This window comes from Jaculus jaculus, chromosome 4, assembly GCF_020740685.1.
Source record: "Jaculus jaculus isolate mJacJac1 chromosome 4, mJacJac1.mat.Y.cur, whole genome shotgun sequence".
Lineage (NCBI taxonomy): Eukaryota > Metazoa > Chordata > Mammalia > Rodentia > Dipodidae > Jaculus > Jaculus jaculus.
Window position 1 is genome coordinate 121497558 of NC_059105.1, and position 21740 is coordinate 121519297.

Sequence of the window (21740 nt, forward strand, 5' to 3'; positions counted from 1 at the left end):
AGATACAGAGAGAATGGGCATGCCAGGGCATCCAGCCACTACAAACAGACTTCAGATGTGTGCGCCACTTGTGCATTTGGCTTTACATGGGTACTGGGGAATTGAACTTGGGTTGTTAGGCACTTCATACAAGTGCCTTAATCATCCCATATCCACATTTTAACCCAACCTAATTGAAGTTCTGTCTGTCTTGTATTTTTCTCTACATGTAAGGGAAATTCTTTGACAAGTGTAAAAGTAAAAATATACCTATACCATGTCTTTATTATTTTATTAGGCTGCAGTTTAACAGTACTTTTTCAGATGTCCTAAGTATTAATTGGACAGCATCAGTGATGACCTACCTTGATTAAAGCTAAGGAAAAATAATATTAAAAATTTTTCAAACTGGGGAGATGGCTTAGCAGTTAAAGGCACTTGTTTACTAAACCTGTCATCCAGGGTTTGATTCCCTAGTACCCACATCAAGCCAGACACAAAAAGGTGGTACATGTGTCTGGAGTCATTTGCAGTGGTAGGAGGCCCTAGTGCCCAGTTACTGCAAAAGAACTTCAGATGCATGCACCACTTTGTGCATCTGGCTTATGTGGGTCCTGGGGAATTGAACTTAGATTCTTTGGCCAAGAGCTTTAATATTTATTTAAATTTTATTTTAGAGAGAGAGAGAATTGGTGCATGAGGGCCTCAGCTACTACAATCGAACTCCAGATGCTTGCACCACCAAGGGCGTGTGTGACCTTGCACTTGTCTCACCTTTGTGCATTTGGCTTGCGTGGGATCTGGGGAGTTGAACATTGGTCCTTAGGCTTCGTGGGTGAGCACCTTAACTGTAAAGCCATCTTTCAGCCCTGAGAGTTAAACATTTATATATTTATTGATTGATGTCTTTGGGTTGAAGTAACTTTCAACTTCTGTTGGCTTTAAATTTTATTTATTTATTTATTTTATTCCCTCCTCTCTCCTCCCCTTCCTTTCCCTTCCTTCTAAGGTAGGTAAAGGGAGAGAATGGACCCACCAGGGCCTCTAGTCACTGCACACTAACTCCAGATGCATGTGCCACCTTGTGCATCTGTAGTTACATGAGTACTGGGGAATTGAACCTGGGTCCTTAGGCTTCGCAGGCAAGAACCTTAACTGCTAAGCCATCTCTCCAGCCTGCTTTATTTTAAATCTTAATTTAAAATGTTTTGCATTTATTTCAGCTGCATCCTTATAGGAAGAGTTTTGTAGGTTAATCTTTTTTTTTAAATAACTTTTTGTTTATTTTTATTTATTTATGTGAGAGTGACAGGCAGAGAAAGAAAGAGGCAGATAGAGGGAGACAGAGAATGGGCGTGCTAGGGCCTCTGGCCACTGCAGGCGAACTCTAGATGCATGCACCCCCTTGTGCATCTGGCTAACGTGGGTCCTGGGGAATTGAGCCTCGAACCAGGGTCCTTAGGCTTCACAGGCAAGCGCTTAACCACTAAGCCATCTCTCTAGCCCTGTAGGTCAATCTTAATATAGGCCTAATATGAACAAGTCTGCTCTAGACTGAGGAGCAAATGCAGTTTAGGGAAGGCGAGGCCTCCCTGTCTCTGACTTCAGGGGGGGAAATGTGACCTGAAAATTGGGCCTTGGAAGTTTGGGGCTTGAATCCTGACTGGTTCTCACACATTTGTGACCTTGGGAGTTTACATCTTCATTGTACAATGGGATTTTTAAAAATTATTTATTCATGTATGTGAATGTTTATACTCTGGTCCCTTCCTGCTGTAAATGAATGCCATATGCTTGTGCCATTTTCTATCTCTGGCTGGGTGCTGGGGAGTTAAATCAAGGTGTTCAGACATTGAAAGTAAGCACCTTTCACCACTGAGCCACCTCCCTAGGGGATTTGTGTGCTGTCAGCTCTGGGTCTGATTGCAGAGCGGAAGCAACAGGAAGTCCTTGTGTTTAAGGGTCTGACAATCTTCTGTGGTGTTAATGTTCTTTTGGGAGCAGGAGACATGTTTCGTTCTGTCCATTACTATCCTCTGTCCAATTAGGAAGTTCCTTGTTTATTCTGTCACTGAAACTAGCCTGAACTAAAAGCAAGAAATAAAGATTGTAAAAAGATCTTTAGCCTGGTGTGGTGGTACACACCTTTAATCCCAGCACTGGGGAGGCTGAGGTGGGAGAAATGCCGTGAGTTTGAGGCCAACCTGAGACTACAGAGTGAATTCCAGGTCAGCCTTGGCTAGAGCAAGACCCTATCTAAATAAATAAATAAATACGTGTGTGTGTGTGTGTGTGTGTGTGTGTGTGTGTGTGTGTGTCTTTAGAGAATTAAGATTTGTAAGGGTTTTTTTCCCCCCAGGTAGTTGGATCGAGATAGTATTTTTGCTGGGTATGGTGGCGTACTCCTTTAACCCCAGCACTTGAGGCAGAGGTAGGAGGATCACTTTGAGTTTGAGGCCAGCCTGAGACTACATAGTGAATTTCAGGTCAGCCTGGGCTAGAGCAAGACCCTACCTCGTAAACAAAACAAAATAAAAAAGATAAGTATTTTTGCTAGTTTTCAACTACTTTTCTCTGTTCCCTGCTTTATTTTTGTTTTTCCTTTTTTTTTGAGATAGGGTCTCATGTATCCCTGGTTGACCTGGTATGTGCTACATGGCTGACCCTGATCCTCCTGCCTCTACCTGCCAAGTGCTAGGATTGTAGGTGTGCACCACCACAGCTGGCTTCTGCTTCCCAGTTCATTTGTGTGGTGTGGGTCTGGCACAGGATATTGGTTGAAAGGTGTTTGCTGCAATGACACTGAGTTTCTATAGAGAGCTACAGATCTGATTCATGAGCCTTTGGCTGTAACCGCTAAGCCATTTCCTGGTTCCCAAAATGTGTAGCCCAGGCTGCCCTCAAACTCCTGATCCTCCTGCTTCCGCCTCTTCAGCAGTATCCTACCAGTGTACGCCACCACAACCAGCTCCTGAGCCTTTGGAATGAATTGGGGCATGCGATTAACCTTGTGCCAGACTGTAGTGCATCAGCAGTTTCTTTGAAGATGCTAAGAACAAACAGGAGTAAGGAGGAGACCAGGCTGTGTCCTTCCTCCTTGAAGAGCTCTGGGGACAAACTGACCTTTCTGAACAGAGTGATAGCACACTGCCAACAGAGATTGACCCTCTGTCATCTGCAGGCTCGTCAAGACAAGCCCAGAACTATCTGAGTCCTGCATGTGGTTTCCTGAGTCCTATGTGATTTATCCAATGAATCTCAAGGCACCAGTTGCTCCGGCACAGAATGGAATCCAGCCTCCAGTCAGCAACTCAAGGACAGATGAAAGAGAATTCTTTCTGGCTTCTTATAACAGAAAGAAGGAGGATGGGGAGGGCAACATTTGGATTGCAAAGTCATCAGCTGGTGCCAAAGGTGAGTTGGTATTGATGCCTTCTCTTAGTTCCTTGTGGGTCCCCATTGAGCTTTGTTCATTCGCACACTAAACTTTAATTTAGATGAATGATGCTAATATGAGTCATTGGGGTTAAAAGACCATGTCCAGTTTTAAAGAACAAATGTTGCTTGCTCAATTCTTATTTCCCGAGTCATCTTTTAAGCCCTAGATTCAGTGGTACTCTTGCTATCTCTAAAAAGCATTTAAAACTTGGCTGGATGTGGTGAAGCACACCTTTAATCCCCAAACTTGGGAGGTGGAAGTAGGAGGATTCCTGTGAGTTTGAGTCCAGCCTGGGACTACATAGTGAATCCAGGTCAGCCTGGGCTAGGCTGAGACCCTGCCTCAGAAAAAAAGCAAGCAAGCAAGAAAACAAACAAAAAAAACTTAACGTGTCTGGTACAGAGCATTTCCTTTCTCACCCCAGCCTGCTTCTCTTCCATCCTTCCTACTTAATATATGATCCCATTATTTGATAGATAATCAGAGAGGGAGCAGCCTGGTCCAAAGGCACTGAATCAAATGATCCTTATGATTTTTCTGGTTTGTCTTTTTTGTTTTTGTTTTTTGAGGTAGGGTTTCAGTCTAGTCCAGGCTGATCTGGAATTCACTATGTTGTCTCAGGCTGGCCTCAAACTCATCTACCTCTGCCTCCTGAGTGCTGGGATTATGGGCGTGCACCACCACACCCGACTTGGTTTGTCTTTTTGAGGCAGGCTCTTCTTCTGTAGCCCCAGGCTGGCCTTCAAACACCTAGTGATCCTTCTACCTCAGCACTCCTCTAAGTGCTGAGATTGAAGGTGTGTGCCATCTAGCCCAGCTACTAATAGAAGAGTTATTAGTACAATATGACAGGCGATATGATAGGATCCTGGAGAAAGAGAGAGAGACAGACTGAGACCAAAACCCAGGGAACTAAGAGTGTTAATTTCTGGGCTGGAGAGATGGCTTAGCGGTTAAGTGCTTGCCTGTGAAGTCTAAGGACCCCAGTTCGAGGCTTGATTCTCCAAGACCCACGTTAGCCAGATGCACAAGCGGCACATGCGTCTGGAGTTCATTTGCAGTGGCTGGAAGCCCTGGCACGCCCATTCTCTCTCTCTCTCTCTCTCTCTACCTGCCACTTTCTCTCTCTGTCACTCTCAAGTAAATAAATAAAAATGAACAAAAAAAATTAAAAAAAGAGTGTTAATGTCTCATGGAAGAACATGATGGGGTCACTGGAGTCATACAGAGATGGAGACTTAAGTTTTTCCAAAGAATAGAGGTAATTTTTTGCATTGTATAAATTTTCAGAGGTGTGGGAGGTCCATGTCACATGACTCAGCTTGTATCCTAGGACCCATAGCAGTGTGGGGAGTTAGGAAAACACTAGATAGGACCCAAGGCCTTCAGTGCCCTTGGGAGAGTGGGGTCCCTGGAGTTGGACTTGCTTTCTTTCTTGGTTCTGGGCAACAGGGCCTCTTAAAGTAAGCAGACCTATGTTCTAGAACCCTTTTCTTTTCATCATGCATTTGTTTTTTGCTTATGTATGTACTGTTGGTGTGTGGGGTGTTGTATGTGCATGGGTATGCATTGTTGCTTATGTATGTGCTGTTGGTGTGTGGGGTGTTGTATGTGCATGGGTGTGCATTGTTGCTTTTGTATGTGCTGTTGGTGTGTGGGGTGTTGTATGTGCATGGGTGTGCATTGTTGCTTGTGTATGTGCTGTTGGTGTGTGGGGTGTTGTATGTGCATGGGTGTGCATTGTTGCTTGTGTATGTGCTGTTGGTGTGTGGGGTGTTGTATGTGCATGGGTGTGCATTGTTGCTTGTGTATGTGCTGTTGGTGTGTGGGGTGTTGTATGTGCATGGGTGTGCATTGTTGCTTGTGTATGTGCTGTTGGTGTGTGGGGTGTTGTATGTGCATGGGTGTGCATTGTTGCTTGTGTATGTGCTGTTGGTGTGTGGGGTGTTGTATGTGCATGGGTGTGCATTGTTGCTTGTGTATGTACTGTTGGTGTGTGGGGTGTTGTATGTGCATGGGTGTGCATTGTTGCTTGTGTATGTACTGTTGGTGTGTGGGGTGTTGTATGTGCATGGGTGTGCATTGTTGCTTGTGTATGTGCTGTTGGTGTGTGGGGTGTTGTATGTGCATGGGTGTGCATTGTTGCTTGTGTATGTACTGTTGGTGTGTGGGGTGTTGTATGTGCATGGGTGTGCATTGTTGCTTGTGTATGTGCTGTTGGTGTGTGGGGTGTTGTATGTGCATGGGTGTGCATTGTATATGCGCCCTTGCAGTGTGTCATGCACTCACCTGCTGGGGGTAGAACTTTGGGTGCTCTTATTTGAGTTGGAGTCTCTTTTTAAAAAAAATTATACACATATATATTATTTATTTATTTACTTATTTGAGGGAGAGGAAGAGGGAGGGAGGGAAGGAGGGAGAGAGAGATAATGGGCATGCCAGGGCCTCCAGCCACTGCAAACAAACTCCAGATGCATGTGCCCCCTTGTGCATCTGGCTTATGTGGGTCCTGGGGAATCGAATCCAGGGTCCTTTGGCTTTGCAGGCAAATGCCTTAAGTGCTAAGCCATCCCAGCCCTGGAGTCTCTCTCTTTTTTTTTTTTAATTATTTGGGGGAGGGGGGGGAGAGTGTGTGCGTCAGGACCTCCAGCCATTGCAAACAAACTCCAGACGTATGTGCTACCTTGTGCAGCTGGTTCACTGGCTCCTGGGTGATCAAACCTGGGTCATTGGCTTTGCAGGCAAGCACCTTAACTTCTAAGCCATCTCTTCAGCCCAACTTGGAGTCTCTTTGCTGACACTCGAACTTGCTGGTTTTCATGAGCCCTGATGATTCACTGGTCTCGGTCCCCTTTGCAAGATTAGGGTTATAGGCACAGGTGGCCATCCATCTAATCTGGAGAATAGAATGTGGGTGCTGGGTTTTGCCTGTGCAGGAAGTGCACTTAACCACTTGGCTATCTCTCCAGCCCTATAGTATGCATAACTAATGGATTAACATCTTGCTAGCACTACCTTCAAAACATATCCAAGATAACTTTTTCTTGGCATTTTCACTGTTTCCACTGCCACCATTTTTTTCTGGCCAATGTTACTGCAGTGCCTGCTCTTAGCCAGTCCTTCTCTTTCCAGACAATGTTATTTAGAAACATGAAACTGATTGTGTTGCTTCTTGCCTAAGACTTATCAGATGGCTTCTTGATGTAATTAGAATATCTCAGGGTCCTGATAGTAGCCTAGCCCATAGGTTACTTCCTCATATCTCTGAAGTCATCTTGTTGCAGTCAGGTTCATATTGCTGGCAGAAAACACCTGACCAAGAACAGTCTGTGGAAAAAAAGGGTTTATTTTGGCTTACACACTCGGGAAGCTCCCTGATGGCAGGAGACAAGGATAGCAATAGGAAAGGGTGAGCATCACCTCCTGGCCAATGTAAGGTGGGCAACAGGAAAGTGTGCCAAACATTGGCAAGAGGAAGCTGGCTATAACACCCATAAGCCCGTCCCCAACAATGCACTACTTCCAGGAGGTGTTAGTTCCCAAATCTCCATCAGCTGGGAACCTAGCATTCAGGACACCTAAGTTTATGGGGGACACCTGGATCAAACCACCACACATGTCCTTTTAATTTTGGCCTTGCCCCCTGTGCTACAGACACAGAGACTACCTCTGGTTCCTCAACTACTCAGTTAAACTTGTCTCTACATGGGTCACTTCTGTTTCTCTCTGCTCGGAGAAGTTTCTTCTAAAATAGCCTGCACACTCAATGCTTCCTGCCCCTTTGCCCTACTTTAAGTTTTCTTATGTGGGCTGACTTCTTCTTAGGACTGTTTTTCAGGAAACTGAGTCACTTAGAACTGGCAGCATGAGATGGAGTGGAGAATCAGAAAATTGTTTCCTGTTGACATGGACTCAGAGGAATAATTTATAAAGTCTGAGTACTGAACTCTGATAGTTCAGAGATTTTTATGTTTATTTGGGTTTTTGTTGTTGTTGTTGTTGTTTTCAAGATAGGGTCTCACTCTAGACCAGACTGACCTGGAATTCACTATGTAGTCTCAGAGTGACCTCGAACTTAGAGTAATCCTCCTACCTCTAGAGCCTTTCAAGTGCTGGGATTAAAGGCATGTGCCATCACACCCAGCTATTGTGCTACCATGCCCGCTATCAGAGCTTTCATAGATAGAATGGCAGGTAGCCTGACATCACCTTTAATTCTTTACACTATTGGTGGGTTAAATTTCTGGGCTACTTGACTGGGGTATGGGAAAGAAGTGATTATAAGTGCCTTTCAGCAGCAAAACAATAAGTTGTTAGTTCAGGGTGTGGAGGGGAGGTGTTAACCATGGTTTGGTCTTGTAAGATGTCTGAATGACCCAGGATGGGACTCAGCAACACAGTTGTGCTGGGTTATGATAAGAATAAGACAAAATTGTTTACATTCTTTTCAGCTTAGAATCTGAGGTGTTTGCAAAACACTGCTAAGCGCAGAAAGGGGAGAGAGGCTTTAGTTTGATTTAAAACTCCACTACATACCACACATCTGCCCATCTCCCCAATCTATTATAAGCACCAAGTAAATACAGCCTTTCTCTATTTGTCTCTGGACTTGATGCAGGTACTTGTGTGACTTTTCCTGGGTAGCTATAAACAAACTTCTCTTTACTCCTAGAAGGCACTACTGACAAGCCAAAGAATGATCCGCCAACTCCATCTTAGTGACCCAGGGAGTGCATTGGGGTTACTTAGAAGAATATGAGTGAGGTGTTAGTTACAGGATGGTTGAGGAGTAACTCAAAGGGAGCTGCATCACCAAAAAGTTCACCCCAGCATGGGTGACAGTGCAAAAAAACTGCATTCCTGGAGCTCCTGCACAACTTGTAAGCAGCTGGGCTAGATGACAGAGCCTTCTCTCTTTCCTCAGTAATGATCACTGTTTCTTATGTAACCTTGAGGAGGAGCTTGTGAATCTTGTGACTTTCAGGAGCTTCCTATAATCCTATAATCCTGCTCTTAGGATGCTGAGGCAGGAGGATCACGAATTCAAGGCCAGCCTGGGTTACATAGTGAATTTGAGGCCACCCTGGGCTGCACAGAGAGACCTTGTCTCAAGAAAATAAATGGGGCTGGAGAGATGGCTAGGTAGTTAAAGACACTTGCTTTGCAAAGCCTGAGTGCCTACAGGTTGTTTCCCAGTTCCCATGTAAAGCATGAAGTGGCTCATACATCTGGAGTTTGCAGCGGCAGGAAGCCCTGGAGTATCCATCCATTTTTTTTTCTCTCTTTCATAAGTAAATATGTATTTTTAAAAAGAAAATAAATGGGCCTGGTGAAATGGTTTAGTGGTTAAGGCATTGGCCTGTGAAGCTTAAGGATCCTGGTTCGATTCCTCAGGACCCATGTAATCCAGATGCACAAGGAGTTGTCTGACGTTCAGTGGATAAAAGCCCTGGTGCACCCATTCTTTCTTTCTCTCTATCTGCCTCTCTCTCTCTCTCTCTCTCTCAAATAAATGAATAAATAAATAAAATATTTCAAAACAGGAAAATAAATGAAGGAAGGAGATAGGAAGGGAGGAAGGAAGGAAGGAAGGAAGGAAGGAAGGAAGGAAGGAAGGAAGGGCAATGATACATAGTTTCCAGGAAACCTAAAGGCTGAAATGGTAGCAAAGGTGGGGGGGGGGGACTGATCTTTAAGCTTCTTAAAGAACCCCCATATTTCATAATTACTGCATGTTAGGTTAATGAGGATATGACCAAGTAAGAAGTAAGTAATGTAATAAATATATTCAACAAATCCATGGAAGCTTGCAAAATCAGTATATAAAATATTATTATTTATTTATTTGCAAGCACAGAGACATTGAAGAGAGAAGTGGTCTCCAGCCACTGCAGATACACTCCAGATGCATATGCCAGTTTGTGCATCTGGCTTTATATGGGTACTGAGGAACTGAACTTGGGAACCTGGGTCCTTAGGCTATGCAGGCAAGTAATTGCCTTAACTGATGAGCCATCTCTCAAGCCCAGTGACACTAGTATTTAAAAATTACTAAATTGAGCTGGAGAAATGGCTGAGCAGTTATGATACTTCCCTGCAAAGCCTAAGGACCCAGGTTCCATTCCCAAGAACCCATGTAAGCCAGACATACATGGTGGTACATGTGTCTGGAATTCATTTGCAGTGGTTGGAGGCCCTGGCAAGCCCACTCACTCTCTGAATATCTGTTTTATTCCCCATCTGTCAACTAAATAAATAAACAAAATAAAATATTTAAATAATTCCTAAATAAATTTGAATATCTAAGTGTCATTTTACAGCTACAAAGTAAAAAATAAAAAGTACTGGATATACTGTTTGTGGTGGTTTGATTCCGGTGTTCCCTATAAACTTAGGTGTTCTGAATGCTAGGTTCCCAGCTGATGGAGATTTGGGAATTAATGCCTCCTGGAGGGAGTGTATTGTTGGGGGTGGGCTTATGGGCTTTATAGCCAGTTTCCCAATGCCAGTGTTTGGCACACCCTTCTGTTGCTGTGGTCCATCTTATGTTGGCCAGGGGGTGATATCCACCCTCTGCTCATGCCATCGATTCCCCTGCCGTCGTGGAGCTTGCCCTTGAGCCGGTAAGCCAAAATAAACCTCTTTTTCCCAGAAGCTACTCTTGGTTGGGTGATTTCTACCACCAATGTGAACCGGACTGCAACAGTAAAGTGGTACCGAGGAGTGGGATTGCTGCTAGACACCTGACTATGTGGCTTCGGCCTTTTGTAGCTGATTTTCAAGAGGAATGTGGAAGGAGTTGAAACCTTGGCCTAAGAGATGCCTTGCAGTGCTGTAAGTACAGCTTGATGGTCTATTCTGGTCAGAGCTGAAAGACCTGAAGGCAGTAAGAACTATGGACTGTGAGGTTTGGCTTATGAGGGTGAGAAAGAGCTTTTGCCTGGACTGGGCTAGCAGTTTGTGTGAGAAGCTTGCTCTTGTGCCCATGTCCTGAGAAGTTGTGCAGGGTTGCTTTGCGTAGAAATGAACTGGTGTGTGCAGAGGGATATGGCACAGAAAGAAAAATCTTTGGGTGAACTGTTGCCCGTTCAGCTGCAACTGAGAGATTACACCTTTGAGACTGGGCTAGCTGACCTGTGCTGGGGCAACAAGAAGAATGTAGACTCTTTTGAAGGGGCCTGAGTGCTCAAGGAGTGTCCTGTTCTTCAAAGTCTGCTTTATTCCCCCCTGGATTAACAAGTTGGCACCCTACCTGGTATCATGGAGTATAAGAAATGCTGGAAAGAGGGTCATTGAGTTTGCAACACGGTCTGGTGTTTTGGAAATGGCCATGGGCAGTGTGAAGCAGGTTTGCTGGTTGCCTGCATAGAGATCCCATGGGGCCATGAGGATGAACCGTGGATTGCGGTGGAGACCCAGTGGAGATGCCAGGACCATGAGATGGCTGCCAAGGAGCTGCCGGCCCCGATGAAGTTTTCCAGGACTGTGAGTAGCCTAGCAGGAGGGACAGAATTGGAATGCCAGAGACTTGTTGATCGAACTTGAAGATTTGTCACTGGCTAGAGTTGCTGGACTTGAAGCTACAGAGTTTGATGTTTGCCCTGGTTGTTTAAATCTTGTATTGGTTGAATGTTTCTTTGTTATGCCCAATGCCATCTATTGCAGTGTGAATATTTATTCTGTGCCATTATGGGTTTTTTGAGGTTATTTTTTGGTATTACAGCTCAGTTAAAAGATCTTGAACTATGGGGATGTATGAACATCATTGGAATTGATTAATAACTATGGGGACTTTTAAAGTGAGATGTATGCATTGCATTTTACATCATGTATGATTATCAGTTTATGGGTGCCAGGGGCGGAATGTGGTGGTTTGATTCAGGTGTCCCCCATAAACTTAGGTGTTCTGAATGCTAGGTTCCCAGCTGATGGATATTTGGGAATTAATGCCTCCTAGAGGGAGTGTATTGTTGGGGGCGGGCTTATGGGCTTTATAGCCAGTTTCCCCATGCCAGTGTTTGGCACACCCTTCTGTTGCTGTGGTCCATCTTATGTTGGCCAGGGGGTGATGTCCACCCTCTGCTCATGCCATCATTTCCCCTGCCATCGTGAAGCTTCCCCTCGAGCCTGTAAGCCAAAATAAACTTCTTTTTCCCAGAAGCTACTCTTGGTTGGGTGATTTCTACCAGCAATGTGAACCAGACTGCAACACTGTTGCTAAAAGTATGTTGTGAACTGCTATTAGTGATGGGTCCGAGCTTCATGGAATAGAGTGAGAAATCACAGTCCTGTGGAATAGAATGAGGGATCACAGTCCTGTGGAATAGTGAGGAATCACAGCCCTGCAGAATAGAGTGAAGGATCACAACCCCATGGAATATATGAGGGATCACCAAAAGATGACACTGACCAATAGCCATTGATGGGCTCATATCTTTTGGCCTCATGAGCTCATTCCTGAAAATGTAGTCTAAGGAAATATTTGACAGAAATTAAAGTGGTCCACAGCAAAGACTTTTTTCATAAGTTATGTGTATTAAATAGCAAATATCAATTAGAAACAATCCTATTGCCTATCAATCAGTAAATAAATATGCAATTTTAAACTTCTACACATTGGTATGTTTTTTAAAATTTCAGCACTCGGGAGGCTGAGGTAGGATAATTGATGTGAGTTTGAGGCAAGCTTGAACTACAGAGTGAGTTCCAGGTTAACCTGGGCTACAGGGAGACCCTACTGAAAAAAAAATGTTAGGAAGTTAAGATTGTGATTAACATTTTCTATTCCTATTTAAAGTTGTGTTTGTTTTCTCAACTGTTGGATGTGTGTGTGGAGGTCAAAGAACACCTTTGAGGTTTGCATGCTCTACCTTCTTTGGGGGCAGGGTCTCATACTACTTCAAATGAACTGCTAGACTGCAAAACATTAGATTATCTGGCTCAATAGATACAGGTTCTCTTGGCTTTGTCTCTTGTAAGAGCATTGTTGGATCACAGATGCATGCACCAGTTTACATTCGCCTTTATGTGGGTGCTGGGAAATTGAACCAAGGCCAGTGGACTTTGCAGGTAAGTACCTTTAACTGCTGAGATATCTCCCCATCTCCTGTGATAACAGGATTTTTTTTTTTCTGATTTTTTCTCATTGTAGTCCCAGGCTGACCTGGAGCTCACTCTGTAGTCCCAGGCTGGCCTTGATCTCACTGCGATCCTCCTACCTCTGCCTCCAGAGTGCTGGGATTAAAGGTGTGCACACCATGCCCAGCTAACAGTTTTTCTAAAAGTATTCATTTTTCATTTATCTACTTGAGAATGAGAGAAAGAGAGAGAGAAAGAGAAAGAGAGAATAGGCACACCAGAGCTTCCAGCCACTGCAAACGAACTCTAGATACATACACCACCCTGTGCAGGGCCCACCTTACGGGAGTCCTGGGGAATTTAGCCTGAGCCCTTTGGCCTTGCAGGCAAGTGCCTTAACTGCTAAGTCATCTCTCCAGCCCACCAGCTAATAGTTTTTAAGTTATAAGACTGTGCTGAATGTGACAGCTCATATCTGTAATCCCAGCACTTAGGGCTGAGATAGGAGGATTGTGAGTTCAAAGCCAGCTTGGAACTAGAGTGAGTTCTGGTTTCACCTGGACTAGATAGAGTAAGACACTGCCTTTAAAAAAAGTTATTTAAATGTGTCTTATCTCCTCCCCTACTATTTTGCAAATTTCTAGCATTTCAGTAAGAAATAGTTTGCTAATATAAATACTGTTGGAGCCTGAAGGAGGGAATAGGCTAGGGTGATGGACACCACATCAGCATGTTCAAGGAGAGTAGTGCTTTGAGGTCAGTATTCTCGAAGTAGCATGCAGAGTGACATAGAGAAGGGAAGGTTAATGTCAACTTGGAATTGACAACTAAAAATAAAGAGGAAGCCGGGCGTGGTGGCACACGCCTTTAATCCCAGCACTCGGGAGGCAGAGGTAGGAGGATTGCCATAAGTTCGAGGCCACCCTGAGACTCCATAGTGAATTCCAGGTCAGCCTGGGCTAGAGTGAGACCCTACCTTGAAAAACAAAAACAAAAAAAATAAATAAAAAATAAAAAAATAAAAAAAATAAAAATAAAGAGGAAACATAAGACCTGTGTGGTGCCTTAAGAGATGAAACAGAATGAGTCCGTCCTGTACTGAGAAAAAGATGAGAGGGAAGCTTTTGCAAACTGAATTATAGTTTCTGCTTCAGGAGCCAAACCAAACTGGAACCAGGGCAGAAATGGGAGGTACATAAAGGGGCTGCTGTAAGGAAAGATGGGTCATTGAATAAGTAAATTGAATTGAATTAATGTGTATGAGACCCACATGGAGTTAAACTCAAGCTCCCAACATCTAGCACAAATCCCTACAGCAGCACTGTTGTAGTCTGTCAGCTCCCAAAGATCAGTTGCATTTCTGTTTACTAACATGAACATGAGGAAACCAAAATTCCAACACAATACCACTTATATTTACCTCAGTGAAAATGAGGTGCTTGGGTGGAAACCTAGTAACATATGCAGGCTCTGAATGCTGAACATTATGAGATATCTATAACGGGGTCAAAGAACATCTAAGAAATGGACAGACATATTATGTTCATGTCTTGAAGAGTTCAATATAGTAAATATGACAGTTCACCATAAACTATAATGAACATTTAATGGGATTCCTGTCAAGATCTCAGTAAGGTTTTCCTGTAGGCATAAAGCGTTAGAAATTCATAATGAGGCCTTGGCACACCCATTCTGTGTCTCTCTCATAAATAAAAATAAAATATTTTTTAAAAGAGGGCTGGAGAGATGGCTTAGCAGTTAAGGCGCTTGTCTGCAAAGCCTAAGGACTCATTTTCCAGGTCCCATATAAGCCAGATGTACAAAGTGATACAACCGCACAAGGTCACACGTGTATACAAGAGGGCGCACAATTGCAGTGGCTGAGGCCCTGCCATATTAATTCTCTCTCTCTCTCAGTCTTGCATAAAAAAAAAAAAAAGTCTATTGGGCTTGTCTCAAAAAGAAAAAAAGAAAAGAAATTCTAGGCTGGAGAGGTGGCTCAGTGGTTAAGGTACTTGTCTACGAAGCCTGCTGACCCTTGTTCCATTCCCCAGGACCCACATAAGCCAAATGCACAAAGTGGCCCCTGCATCTGGTGTTCATTTGCAGTGGGTAGAGGCCCTGGTGTACACACACACACACACAAACTCTCTCTCTGCTTGCAAATAAATTTGTTTTGTTTTGTTTTGTTTCTTGAGGTAGGGTCCTGCTCTATTCCAGGCTGACCTGGAATTCACTATGTAGTCTCAGGGAAGCCTCTAACTCATAGAGATCCTCCTACCTCTGCCTCCCAAGTTCTGGGATTAAAGGTGTGCCCCACCACATCCAACTCTAAATAAAATATTCTTAAAAGAGTAAAGTAATGAATACTTAGTTAAAAAGCATTCATAATGAGGCCTGGAGAAGTGGCCAGTCCAAGGGGCTTGCTTGCAAAGCTTGGGTTTGACTCCTCAGTACCCACGTAAAGCTGCTACACAAAACAGTGAATGCATTTGGAGTGTATGTGCAGCGGCCGGCAGTGGCCTGGTGTACCATATTCACCACACACCCTCTCATAAATAAACAAATAAAGTTTTTTTTTTTTTTTACTTGTTTTTTGCTGGGTGTGGTGGCACTCACCTTTATGAGAGAAAGAGCGAGAGGAAAGAGAGAGAGAGGTGGCACATCAGGGCCTCCAGCCACTGCACATGAACTCCACTCATGTGTGTCACCTGGTGCACATGTGTGACCTTGTGCACTTGTGCCACCTTGTGCACCTGGATTATGTGGAATATGGAGAGTCGAACATGAGTCCGTAGGATTTGTAGGCACGCGCCTTAACCACTAAGCCATCCATCCAGCTGAAGAATTGGGGATTTTAAAAAATATTTAATTAACTTATTTGCTGGGGATGGGGGAATATGGGCACACCAGAGCCTCTAGCCACTGCAAACAGACTCCAGATACATTTATCACTTTGTGCATCTGGCTTTACCTGGGTACTAGGGAATCAAACCTGTATTCTTAGGCTTTGTAGGCAAATGCCTGAACGTCTGAGCTATCTCTCAGCCCAAGAATTGAGAAATTTAACCTCATCAAAATAAAACTTTTGTTCAGTGAAACACATCATTAAAAGGATGAAAACACAAGCTTGGAAGCCACAGACGGGAAGAAAGGATTTGTAAACCATATGTATGACAAGGGACTTAGCTCTGGAAAATATAAACAACTTTCTACCTTAACAGCAAAAATACAGTTTGATTATAAAATGGGCAAAATAAAACCATGAAAATGTATTTCACTGAAGAAGCTATATGTAGAAAATAAGCAGATGTAAAAGTTTTCTATATCATTAACCATTATAGAAATTTACTTTAAAATCAAGATGAGTTGTTAGTTTATTCTAAATAAAATGGTTACAATAAAAAGTGCTAATAGTAACAAGGGCTGGCAAGCATTTGGAAAAAGTGGAACCAGTCAGTCACACATTGCTACTGGGAATGAAAAATGGTACAGCCACTGGGGAAAAATGTTTGGTAATGACAATTTATTCTCCTCCTCTTCTTCCTTCTCTTTCTTTTTATTTATTTATTTTATTTTTGGTTTTTCAAGGTAGAGTCTTGCTCTAGCCCACACTGACCTGGAATTCATTGTGAGTCTCAGGGTGGCCTTGAGCATACCACAGTCCTTCTACCTCTGCTTCCTAGTGCTGGGATTAAAAGTGTGCACCACTACATCTGGCTTAATTTCTTCTTTTTAACTTTTCTTGAAAACCTCATACATGTACACAATGTACCCTAAATCATAATACCCTTTCACCACCCTCCTTTATCCTTCCCAGCAATTTCTTATAAATCTAAACATGTGGCACCTGACATAGTAGGTGTACCTGTAGTTTGAAACCAACCTGGGGTATAATTGTGACCCTACCTCAAAAATTCAACTCTGGAGAACTTTAGCACACTTGGATATTTGTCCCAGAGATGAAAACATAGGTGCACAAAAATTTGTACATAAGGGCTGGAGAGATGGCTTAGTGGTTAAGCGCTTGCTCGTGAAGCCTAAGGACTCTGGTTCAAGGCTTAATTCCCCAGGACCCACATTAGCCAGATGCACAAGGGGGTGCATGCGTCTGGAGTTCGTTTGCGGTGGCTGGAGGCCCTGGCATGCCCATTCTCTCTATATCTGCTTTCTCTCTATGCCTGTTGCTCTCAAATACATAAATAAAAATAAAAAATATTTTAAAAAATTTATACATGATAGTAGATATAACTTGGATAAATCTATAGGGAATTGGGCTGAGTGGGAAAAACCAGTCCTAAAAGATCACATATCATACAATTATGTTTATATGACATTTGGAAATGATAAATTATAGAAACAGAATAGTTTAGTGGTGCCAAGAATGGAAATGGATGGGAGGGAAATGAGTATGTTCTTAAAAGGGAAGTATTGGAAAATCAAGCAGTAATAGGGGAGATATTTGCAAATCACAAGTTTGATAAGGGGCCTGACATGGTGGTACACACCTTTAATCTCAGAATTTGGGAGGCAGAGGTAGGAGGATTGCTATGAGTTTGAGGCCAGTGAATTCCAGGTCAACCTGGGCTAGAGTGAGATATTACCTAAGAAAAAAAAAATTTTTGTTTTTATTTTTACTTATTTCTTTGGAAGTGACAGAGAGAAGGAGGGAGGGAGGGAGAGAGAGAGAGAGAGAGAGAGAGAATGGGCGCGCCAGGGCTTCCAGCCACTGCAAACGAACTCCAGACGCGTGCATCCCCTTGTGCATCTGGCTAACGTGGGTCCTGGGGAATCAAGCCTTGAACCGGGGTCCTTAGGCTTCACAGGCAAGCGCTTAACCGCTAAGCCATCTCTCCAGCCCAGAAAAAAAAATTTTATGAGGAACTTATAGCCAGAATTAATGTATGTACAATATAAAGTCGTCAGTTTAAATATTTTTATTTATTTATTTGAGAGAGAGAGGCAGATAAAAAGAGAGAATGGGTGCACCAGGGTCTTTAGCCACTACAAATGAACTCCAGGTGTATGCACCCCCTTGTGTATCTGGCTTATGTGGGTCCTGGGGAATTGAATCAGAGTCCTTAGGCTTCACAGGCAAATGCCTTAATGGCTAAGCCATTTCACCAGCCCTGTTTAAGTATTTTTATTTATTTATCTGCAAGCCGAGAGAAGAGAGACAGAAAGAATGGGTGCACCAGGGCCTCCAGCTGATGCAAACGAACTCTACAATTTTTGCCACTTTTTGCATCTGGCTTTATGTGGGTACTAGGGAAATGAACCCAGGTCATTAGGCTTTGCAGACAAGTGCCTTAACTGCTGAGCCATCTCTCCAGCCTAAAATCATCTGTTTTGTTGTTGTTGTTGTTGTTTGTTTGCTTTGATGTAGGGTGTCATAGTCAGCTCCATACAAATACCAAACTGCAGCGGAATAACAGCAGAGAACCCAAGCACACCTCAAGCATTTTGTGTACCTTAGGCTGGAAAACAGATCCCCTCCCTGCTCAGTGATCAGTGACATGCACAGGGTGGGAGAGGGGGGAGGGCAGCAGGAGTGTGCTTGCTAGGGGCAGAAGCTGCAAACTCAGTAACATCTGAGTCTATGGGAGGACATCAGATTCCCACATAGGGTCTCTGTCTAGCCCAGGCTGATCACTATGTCGTCTCAGGCTGGCCTCGAACTCACAGTAATCCTCCTATGTCAGCCTCCTGAGTGCTGCAATTAAAGATGTGTGCCACCATTGCCTGGCCCAAAATCATCTTTTTATTTAGTTGGGCATGGTGGTGCATGTTTTTAATCCCAGTACTAGGGAGGCAAAGGTAGGAGGAGCTCTGTAAGTTCAAGGCCAGCCTGAATCTACATAGGGAATTCCAAGTCAGCCTGGGATAGAGTGAAACCCCACCTCAAAAAAGCCAAATATATATTTCCAAAGCATAGAGAGAAAGGGAGAGACGGTGAGGGAGGGAGGGAAGAACAGAGAAATGATATACACATGGAGACTTACTGACCATTAATAATCTTTGGGAATATGTAAATGGAAAGCTTGTAGGGCGCCACTTCATACATGGATACAGTAGGATGGCTGTAAGGAAAAAGACATGATAACTACTGTTGGTGAGGATATGAAAAAAAATGGAAGCCCTCATATATTACTGTTGAGAATGTAAAATCATGTGGTTGCTTTGGAGTTCCTCAAAAAGTTGAACCTAGCTATCCCACTGCTACATACATTCTCAAGAGCCTTAAACACATACACACTAAGATGTATATTCAGCTAGAGAGACTGCTCAGCAGTTAAGGCACTAGCCTGCAAAGCCTAACGACCTGAGTTCAATTCCTCAGTACCATGTAAAGCCAGATGCACAAAGTGTCAGATGCAGTCTCTCTGTGTCTGTCTCTGCTTACAAATAAATTTTAAAAGATTTTTAAAAATACATATGCAAATCTTCAGAGAGCTTTATTCATAAGAATCAGAGGACAGTATAAACAGCCCAGCTATCCAGTTAATGAATGAATAAATAAAATGGGGCCTTTCTATACAGTCGAATACTATTCTGCCATTGAAAGTGCCAGTCCATGCTACAACTTAATGAACTTTGTGCTCAGTGAAATTAGTCTGCCATAAATAGCCATATACTTTGTCTGCCACTTTTGAAACACACAGAAAAGGCAAATCTATAGAGACAGTAGGTTAGTAGTTGTCAGGGCTGTGGTGAAGAGGAAATAGGGAGAGATGGCTAATAGATGCAGAGTTTTGGGGAGAAAGATGGAAATGTTCTAAAATTATATTCTAGTGATGATTGTATAACTTTTGAATACTCTAAAAACCATTTCTATATTTTATTTATTTATTTATTTACTTTTTGGTTTTTCAAAGTAGGGTCTCACTCTCATCCAGGCTGATCTGGAATTAACTCTGTAGTCTCAGGGTAGCCTCGAACTCTTGGCGATCCTCCTACCTCTGCCTCCCGAGTGCTGGGATTAAAGACATGTGCCACCATGCCTGGCTGAATTCTACACTTTAAAAGGATAAATTTTGGGCTGGAGAAATGGCTTACGGTGCTTGCCTGTGAAGCATAAGGACCCAGGTTCAATTCCTCAGTACCCATGTAAGTCAGATGTGCAAGGTGGCACATACATCTGGAGTTCATTTGCAGAGGCTAGAGGCCCTGGCATGCCCATTCTTTCTCTCTCTCTCTCCCTCTTTCTTTCTCATTTAAATAAATAAAGCATTTAAAAAAGCAATTAAAGGGCCGGGCGTGGTGGCGCATGCCTTTAATCCCAGCACTCGGGAGGCAGAGGTAGGAGGATCACCGAGAGCTCGAGGCCACACTGAGACTACAGAGTTAATTCCAGGTCAGCCTGGACCAGAGTGAGACCCTACCTCGAAAAACCAAAAAAAAAAAAAAAAAAACAAAAAAAAAGCAATTAAAAGGATGAATTTTGTTGTGTGCTGTATATCAACTAAATTGTTTAAAAGGGGCTGGCTGTGGTGGCACATGCCTTTAATCCCAGCACTTGGGAGGCAGAGGTAGGAGGTTCGCTGTGAGTTCAAGGCCACCCTGAGACTCCATAGTGAATCCCAGGTCAGCCTGGGCTAGAGTGAGACCCTACCTCAAAAAAAACAAGTAAATAAATAAATAAATAAATTGTTTTAAAGCTATGTTGTTTATTTAATGTTAGTTGACAATTTGCATTTATTTTTTTCTATTACAAGTGTGTAGGGTAACTTTTGTGCCTTGATTTGCTAATTTTCCATATAATTCTATAAGGTATTGTCTTAGGAGTGCATTTATTGGTCATAAGCAATATACTCTGCGGTGGCCAATGATTTATAGCAGAGTCGACTTCTTAAAGTGTTTAGACACTGTAAAATGAAATGTATGGCCTGTGGAGGAATGCTAAGAATCCTATATATAGTTGCCAAATATGAATAAACAGTCTTTATATAAAACAAACAAAAAAAAGAATCCTATATGTGGCTGGGGAGTTGGGTCAGTGGTTAAGGTGCTTACCTGCAAAGCCTAACAACCTGGGTTCAATTCCCCAGTACCCACATAAAAGTCAGATGCACAAGGTGGTATATGCATCTGAAGTTCATTGGCAGTGGCTAGAGGTTGGCCCTGGCATGCACCCTGCCCCTCTCCTTTCAAATAAATAAATAATTAAAAAAAAAAAAGAATCCTTGAGCTGGTACGGTGGCACACGCCTTTAATCTCAGCACTTGGAAGGCAGAGGTAGGTGGATCTCCATCAGTCAAGGCCACCCTGAGACTTCATAGCACCAGGACATCCTGAGCTAGAGTGAGACCCCACTTCAACAAACAAGCAAACAAACCTAAGAATCCTATATGGAAAAAGATAGTTGGATAAGCCTAGCTGACCTTATAGGAAGAGGAGCAAATGAGAGAGAGAGAGAGAATATGAATGGATGAATGGATATGAGATAAAGAAATAGCAGGAGGAAGATAGGAGAGCAGGACAGTGAACGCCTTCCTTGAGGGTTTTTCTGCTATTTCCTTTCTGGCTTTGAGGAGGGCCTTCCCTCTGGGGATGACCTGGCCTGTTTCTGTCTTGCTTTTGTTCCATTAGGTGAAGGCATCCTCATCTCCTCAGAGGCTTCAGAGCTTCTGGATTACATAGACAACCAGGGCCAAGTGCATGTGATCCAGAAATACCTCGAACACCCTCTGCTTCTCGAGCCTGGTCACCGCAAGTTTGACATTCGGTAAGGCTTTGGTGTCCTCAGCCACAACTTCTAGAAATTTTTGAATTTCCGGAAAGAACACTATAGAGTCTAGTAAAAGGGAAAAATGGAAGGTGAGAAAGTTTGTGTTTAACATGTTGCCAAAATTGAGTACAGTTGAATGGAGCCTAGCTACTTTACCTCATCTTATATTTTCATTGCAATTTCTCTTTCTGGAAAATATTACTAAGATTATAGGTTTGGGGCTGGAGATATGGTTTAGTGGTTAAAGGTACTTTCTTGCAAAGCCTGACATCCCTGGTTCAATTCTCAAGCACCCATGTAAAATCAGAAGCACAAAGTGGCACAGTATCTGGAGTTCATTTTCAGCGGCAAGAGGCCCTGCCTGGTGCACCCATACTTTGTTTCTCTCTCAAATAAATAAATAAAAATATTTTAAGTTTATAAGTCTTAAAAAAAAAGATTGTAAGTCTTTTCTCTTAAAAAAAAATATGGTGTTTATTTATTTGAGAGAGTGAGAATGTGTGCCCATATGCGCAC

At 43.1% G+C, this 21740-nt stretch overlaps 1 protein-coding gene across 3 annotated transcripts in view; it reads left to right on the top strand.

Annotated features, from left to right (window-relative positions):
• Positions 1-21740, top strand: part of Ttl (tubulin tyrosine ligase) — a 47811-nt gene that overhangs the window by 11541 nt on the left and 14530 nt on the right. For all 3 annotated transcript variants that reach the window (XM_045147948.1, XM_045147949.1, XM_004669776.3), the window contains exons 3-4: positions 3161-3393; positions 21086-21221. In XM_045147948.1, coding sequence (XP_045003883.1) covers positions 3161-3393; positions 21086-21221 — 369 coding nt within the window. The remainder of the gene's footprint in view (positions 1-3160; positions 3394-21085; positions 21222-21740) is intronic.